This window comes from Nansenia antarctica (assembly GCF_963989245.1).
Source record: "Nansenia antarctica genome assembly, chromosome: 20".
Taxonomy (NCBI): domain Eukaryota; kingdom Metazoa; phylum Chordata; class Actinopteri; order Argentiniformes; family Microstomatidae; genus Nansenia; species Nansenia antarctica.
The window spans coordinates 4,004,486-4,011,985 of NC_137693.1; the positions used below are offsets into that span (position 1 = coordinate 4,004,486).

Below are 7,500 nucleotides of genomic sequence, written 5' to 3' on the forward strand. Positions count from 1 at the left end.
CAACTTCCTGTGACTCAACACTGACTCATCATTATGAACACACATCTACATTGATATTAATGCACAAAACACAAAACACACACACACACACACACACACACACACACATTGGACAGACACAGTTCATAATATTTAATTTGATGGACATGTAACATGACATTTGTGTGGTATTGTCATTGAATAAAGATTATATACAGTCTAAAAACAAATATCACAGGCAACCAGAAAACAAAATACATCACACAAGCAACCAGAATAAGTGAACAGATTCCAGGTCGTAACACAGCGGTTTGTAGAAATGTGCTGCTTTTGAACAAAGTTGCTTTAGAATAGCAGTCCGTTGGGTTTAAGGCATGGGTAGAGGAGAGCTGCAGCAGAGTGGATCCGGAAGGTTCAGCAGCGGCTCCTGTGTTTGACGTCTCTATCGGGGACTCCACTTGATGTTGTTGAGTCCTTGGAACTGCCTCTTTAAGGCCTGTCTGTCTGACCAGTCTGACTGCAGGTGGCTGTCGTCGTCCGTCTCCAGTTTCTGTAAGAGAACCAATAAAAACAAACTTTAGTGTCAGGTTATGTACATCTGAAGGGTTATCTGTGTTTGTCGATGTTAAAGTGCGTGTGCATTTCCTAAAGTGTCAATGTAAGCCACCTTGAGTTCCTCCTGTCTCTTGTAGTAGTGCATCATCATCTGTTTCTGCTGCTCCTCACTGACCACAGGCTCCCTCGCTGGCGCCCCCTGGCCTCTCTGAAAGGAACAGCAGCACATTGGGTAAACAGCTCAAAACAGGATTCACGCGAGAACGCAGAAGCTGCATCACATGACGATGGCCGATTTTTGGGCAGAAGGCTAAGGCTCCCACCTTTTGTATCTTAACTACGATCTTGGTCTTCTCGTTTTTGCCGATGTAGTCCTGCAGTTTCTTGCCTCTCTGCATCTCCTTAGCTGCCCACCACAGCTGGGCCTCTTCTTCTAGGATCACCTGAAGAGAGGCCTGGGAGAAGGGGGGGGGGCAGAGAGAGAGAGAGCAGAGGGAGAACACTATGTTACAGTGATGACAATACACTATGATATCCACTGGTAGACTGTGGTCTTTGCAACCTGGTCCATAGCTTACCAGCAAGAGCTAGGTAATATACTGTAGGTTGTTTTGTCTTGATTTAGTTGAAAAGCCAAAACAAAGCAGCTCTATTGAAAGAACATTTGACACTACCAGACATAAACATGCAGGGAGATTTGACTGACTGCGACATCAACCCAAACAACAGGTTCAGCTGCTTACCTGTGTTCCTGAAAGGTCTTCTTGCCCCTCAAACTCCATCCTGATTGGGTCGTGGGGAGGCAGGCCCATGGGGTACACAATCATGACTGCACCCCTCAGCTGGTCTAAGGCCTCCTTTACCATCTCCATGGTAACACACACGTTGGCCTGCACTTGTTTCTGAAGTGGGCACGGAGAAAGAAGAAAAGCGTCAAGAAAAAGGTCCGTCAAGAATAAACGAGTGGGGTCCCTTTAGTCCACTACCTCAGACGTGGAATACAATTAAAATGACCGTCCTCACTAGTAAAAGAGGACAGCATACTTACTTTAGACATCAGTGCCTTGGCCTCTTCCATCGTTTTCCTCAACACCTCCTTCATCTTCTCATTTGGAGCTAGTGGAATCAAAAGCAGGTTCAGGACATTGTAGAACATTCACCCACTGAAGAAAATGGTAATCTCTGACATTGATCATACTCGTAAGACTTTTCACTTTTCAAAAAATGCCGGTTGAGAGAGGACGCTGGTGTTGCTTGCTCTAGGTGTAATTGCAGTATACAGAGCAGATTGTCCTACAAAGACACTTAGATTTAGATTTAGTCATCTAAAAATGTATTAGACCCCTATACTTTCTTTTATTTATTCGTTTGTTTCTTTTTATTTTACTACTCGATCTTTTCAGTTTGTAAAGCGTCTTTGAGTGTCTAGAAAAGTGCTATATAAGTCTAATGTATTATTATTATTATTATTATTATTATTATTATTATTATTATAATACAGACACACAGGGACTACATTTGTGTGGACTCGAGACCAAAACCACACAATCGAAGCACTGTGCTTTTTGTCTTTTATTCTGAGCCTGCATGGACCAAATTAACTCCCCCCCCCCCCTTGTGGGATGATAATGTTGTATTGTATTGGTGTCTCACCGTGTCCGTTCCTCCTTCCGAGGTCGTCCTTGTTGAACTGTGCTCCTCCGCTGGGCACACACTTCTCCTCCCATTCGTCCATCAGTTTCAGGTCCACAATCTGTTCATCTGTCAGCCCCTGCATGTTGGGGGGGAGTGTGACACCATGGTCTGCCATCTCTGGCATTTCTGGGGGGGGACGACGACGACACACACGATAATGAAACAGTGAGGAAATATTCAGGAGGAAATATTCGAGGCAGGCACAAAGACTCTGCAACATGAACAACATCCTGGGGGAACGACACTTTAGATCAAAATCAATAGAGAACAAACGTTTCAGTCTATTTGGGGGGGGGGAGCAACAATTTAAATGAGTGGTGGGACATGACTGGATCATGTTGCATAACAAGCCCTAAGACCAGGCAGGGGGGCCACACCAACCTGAACATATCCTGTCCACCTTCAGTCGCCCGTTGTAGATGTCTGTGACTTGCTGGATCAACGTTTCCAACGGGACGTCCGTCGTCGTGGTGAACAGAAACTGGCTCTCATCCCCGCGTTTCACGTGCAGCTGCACCATTCTGTAGAGATCTAGTAGTAGTTAGTATGTATACAAGACAAGATAAGTAGGTAACTCAATGGATCTAGGTAACAAGCCTGATAGTTGCCTACTCTCTTCAGATAGCTGGTGACTAGCTAACAGACGGCACTTTTGGGGGCCACTTCTGTTTGGTGGCTACGTTACCATAGCAACAGCACACAAACTTGCCAATATGTACGTTGGCTGTAGTAGCTAGTTCGTGAGCTTAGAATGATAAGGTTCTATCTCCGTTTAGAATGATAAGGTTCTATCTCCGTTTAGAATGATAAGGTTCTATCTCCGTTTAGAATGATAAGGTTCTATCTCCGTTTAGGGCAGTTCAGAGATATTGAGCGTCAAAGTTTTTACATTCCATTATGTTCTGTGAGATGGAACCTTTGTATTTTATGAATTACTAACTCAAAAATGTCAACATTTAAAAAATAACACCACACAGGCATTAACAAACACCTAATGGATCAGATTATGTAAAAAACTCAATTTTGAGATAGAACCTTATAATTCTAACGTCACGAGTTGCCTACTCTCTTCAGATAACTGGTGACTAGCTAAAAGACGGCACTTTTGGGGGCCACTTCTGTTTGGGTCGCTACGTTACCATAGCAACAGCACACAAACTTGCCAATATACGTTGGACTGCTAGCTAGTTAGCGCCAACTTGTGTTGTGTTTGTTCAGCCAGCCCAACACACTAACTATATAAACATGCACAGGCAGGAACGTTGTGACACAAACAAGGTTTCCAAATATTCCCTTTAAGAACAAGGGCAGACTTACTTACTGTTATGGTGGGGATGGAAGTCCAAAACACGATCAGACTGGGAGAGATATTCAACAGAAGCGAGGAGTAGTAGTAGTGGGATGTCAATATTTGGAAAAAGCCGATAACTTCCGATTGCACGCAACCTCAATTCCGGGTTATTACCGTAATATACCTTATACAGGCACCCAAGAAAAAAGAAAGACCTACAACCCCCACATCTCACGGCTGTTCACCCATACCTGAGAAGAATACTGTCCTAATAAGCTTTGTGCCAGCATTAATAAGACGTTTGAATGAAAATCAGTTTCATTGTGATTCTAAAAGGTATGATTTACAGTGATAATTACCTTCCTTTGTATTGAGATAGGAACAACAAACAGAATATAGTACCCAGTTTGGCTTAGTCGAGGTGCACAGCTCATGAGAACACAAGTCATTTCAGGTCAATTTACATTTATTATTGCATACATACAACACAATTTGTTTCATACACAAATGTGCAATCAGCTGTGCACTTAAATTATGGAACCTTAGATATACTAATACATGAATTGCAGTTTTTCTGTTCTCTTTAATACATACATAATATGGTCAACAACACATACTCATTTATGGGATATAGTTATAAAGGGACACTAACCTCACAAAAGGAGCAATTTGTTTCCTATAAAATCTCCTCTTGAACATGACATGACACTCTTTAAGCGCTGGCTAGTATTAATGCTTCGGCGATCTACTGCACTTGGCAAATTAGCATACAAATAAATGCATGGTAGTGGTTACATCAACTCCAGTGACCAATACAGGGATGGAAGCAGCCAAACCGACTCACTTGCTGACAATGTGACTTCTTTAAGTGTGTTAATAGTGAAGTCTAAATCCCAAACTTTGGATTGCAATGATAACACAGCTATTTTTATGGACAAAGCACAATATATTAGTAGCATTTTTTAAGCTGGTATTTTTTTGGAACCCCTCCCCACACAACCCAGTCCCCCGGAACAAAACTGGACCCTTCAAGCTGGAATAGCACACCAACCATAAACTGTGTTGGGGGGGGTGGGGAGGAGGGTGGGGGGTGGACAAGACAACATCATCCAATCGTTCTAAACAATAGTTTTGAGGGCAAATCCTTTCTGTTCCACTCACTACTAAACCATTCTTTACACACACACCTGTGCCATCATGGGTTACTGTAACTGTAACTGTAACCCTGGAGAGACCTAAGTACTGTAGGTAGGACAGGGAAACATTGGAATACTGTCACATCACTGATATTCTGACATCACCACACCTCATCAACAATCAGGGCTTTACGGCTTGATGACACTTGCAGGTTTTTTTAGCGTGAACGTATTGAGAGGTTATGACAATACATCTCCAAACAAAGAAACAAACACACATAACCACCTCTGTCTCTGGAAGAGATAACACACACCACACTACACCGGTGGAGCACCTGGGACGACCACACACACGAGAGGGGCTGGATATGATATTTACTGATGTGCTTGATCATAAGGCTACTGTGTGCAGAATACTCTAGTTTAGACATGGTGACAGAGGACAATAAGCCATTGGCGCTGCTATAGGGCAGTTTCCCCTCACTTGAGGATAGTGTTGAGCTTAGCAGTTAGAGTGGCTGTTAGTTTAGCATCTGAGAGAGCACAAACTTTAGAATAATCATCAAAGACCCAAGGAGGAAACCTGACAAACATCGCTACCCCCCCCCCCTACCAACACTGTACACACTTGCACTCAAGCACAAGAGCAACACACACACTCACACACACAAACCCACAATGACAGACAAATACACCTCAAACACAACACAGTACTTCTCACCACAGTATCAATAATAAATAGATTTGTCAAGGAGTAACTTCCTAGAAATCCAAAAAGTACCATCTTTGCAAGAAATGAAAAGCTCAAACCCAAAAATGCACGTTCATAGCACACCACAAAAGCGCGTCGATTGTTTCTCTCGTTCTGTTCTGACCACCGTCCCCTGATCGCTCCATGTTGAGATCCCGATCTCCAAAAACGTATATATATACAGCAGTACAGTTCGAAGCTTTGGATCAACAAAGAAGAATAAAAGTACTGGGATATACATACAGTATGCACATATAGGGAAAGAAGCAGGTCAAAGCCCTCAGGGTCTGTTCAACTCCCTCTCTCTCTCATCCGAGGCTTTGGGCTTCAACGTGAATTCGAGAGCCGAGCTGTTACCAGTTACCGGTGCATATACAGACTTCACAAATATACACACATCTAGCATCTAAGCTTCCTGTTTGAAAACATACATAATCACTATGTATAAATGTTCATCTTTTTTTATATATATATATATATCTCTATATATAGGCTACGGCTACAAAACATATTCAGCTAAGCACAACAGCCCAGAGACACAAGGGGATTACGGAAGAGAGAGAGAGAGAGAGTACAGCAGGTCGGACTGGTCATCCCATATCATCATCCATGACCGTGATAACGGGACGCTGTACCGATCCCATGGCAGTGCGTTGGGGTGAGTCAGTGGAACACGGTCTCCACACGGATACCATTCTGACTGGGGGGGTCTCTCAACACCTGACCTGAGACTACCAGTGCAACATCCATACATTTTACATTCATGATCAAATAGGTGTTGCACTGCACAGAGATCTCTAGGCCCTCACACGTTGCCGCCACCCGCCGCCCCCCATGCCTGATACAGAGAGATATGAAGACGTACTGTAATAAACAGACTATGAAACTCTGTAACAGACTGCAAACTCTGTGCAGGTTTGGTCAACGGGATTTTTTCGGATCAATGCCGATAAACAACTTTTTTTTTGTTAGAGGCAAGTATGGCCTCCTGCCATGCACACACCTACTCCGAATAAGCTGTGAAAAGCCGAAAAAGTGAGTTTTCTATTTCTAAAAGGTGCCAAAATGTGATTATTCCTCTGGACTAACCTAGGACTAGGCTACGACTGCGGTATGCATATCAATGAGAGAGTGTGAGTGGATGTTGTCCTCCGTAACTGCCGATCATATGTAATTACCTCAGGGATGCTGAACACCAGCGGTACACAGTAGCGTGCTGTAATGGCCGCGTGTTCAATATTGCACAGGAGTTCACACACATTTGTGCGCATCGATATATATTTCTATATATATGCATTTATAGAGTTAGAGATATAGAGACACAAGTCAGGCACATGTTTCCTGCCATAAACAAAAATAAACATCAGAACCATTAATATTCACATAATCGCGTGGAGATAAGAATAGCAAGCGTCTCCTTTGAAAGGACCCGACACATATCTGTACATCATATGTTCCCCATGTTGCTGTTCGACTGCTTCAGGGCTAAGAGATAATATCATTCTATCGGATTCAGAAGGGGAGAGTAGTCTAGACTTCTTTAATACCTGACTCTTCATACAAACCATACACACACGTACACCCATGTATCATACGTATACGTCTCCTAGATATGCACTATAGATGTTTGCTGTCATGATACTATCTCTCGGTGAACTCCTTGGGGAAAGGGAAGCTGTCGTAGCCTCTGGCTGGGACCACCGGGGGGGGGTTGCTGGGTAACGTCCTGGCTGGAATAGGGGGAGGAGGGAGAGAGGGGAATGTGGAGGCGGCGTGGGATGACGCCCAGTTGGGGTCCAAGTCGAACCCAGAGCCGGGGAACTGAGTCTGGGGCTGGGGGAGTGAGGAGCCGGGGGGGAAGATGGGCTCTGTGATTGGAGGAGCCTTGGCTGCCGTGGGTTTCTTTAAATCGTCGTCGAAGGTGACCCACTGCTGGGGGGGTTTCCCGGCCGGGGGAGGGGGGGGCATGAGGGGGGCGGGGGTAGACGAAGGACGTGCGACGGGGAGCGCAGGGGCGAGGGGGAGTGCAGGGGCAGGAGCGAGCGCGGGCGACTGTCCAAACAGTGACATGGTTCTGTGGAGTTGGGGTGCAG

At 44.5% G+C, this 7,500-nt stretch overlaps 2 protein-coding genes across 3 annotated transcripts in view; both read right to left on the minus strand.

The window, feature by feature from the left end:
• Positions 1-148: 148 nt before the first annotated feature.
• cfap298 (cilia and flagella associated protein 298) lies at positions 149-3,633 on the minus strand. 2 transcript variants are annotated; one of them, XM_080549646.1, is made up of 8 exons: positions 3,551-3,633; positions 2,611-2,760; positions 2,188-2,355; positions 1,583-1,650; positions 1,278-1,436; positions 858-989; positions 647-742; positions 149-529 (listed from the first exon to the last, which is right to left on the minus strand). In XM_080549646.1, exons 2-8 carry the CDS (start codon positions 2,747-2,749, stop codon positions 422-424), a joined length of 870 nt encoding a protein of 289 aa, XP_080405772.1. In that variant the 5' UTR covers positions 2,750-2,760; positions 3,551-3,633; the 3' UTR covers positions 149-421. The 2 variants fall into 2 exon arrangements, with proteins under 2 accessions (XP_080405772.1, XP_080405773.1); XM_080549647.1 differs by having other exon boundaries at positions 2,611-2,750; positions 3,551-3,603.
• A 3,415-nt stretch (positions 3,634-7,048) lies between these two features.
• The window catches only part of synj1 (synaptojanin 1), a gene marked incomplete at both ends in the record, with an annotated part of 29,871 nt that continues 29,419 nt past the window's right edge, over positions 7,049-7,500 (minus strand). The window contains one exon of the mRNA XM_080549982.1: positions 7,049-7,500. This exon is cut by the window's right edge and continues 670 nt beyond it. Coding sequence (XP_080406108.1) covers positions 7,049-7,500 — 452 coding nt within the window.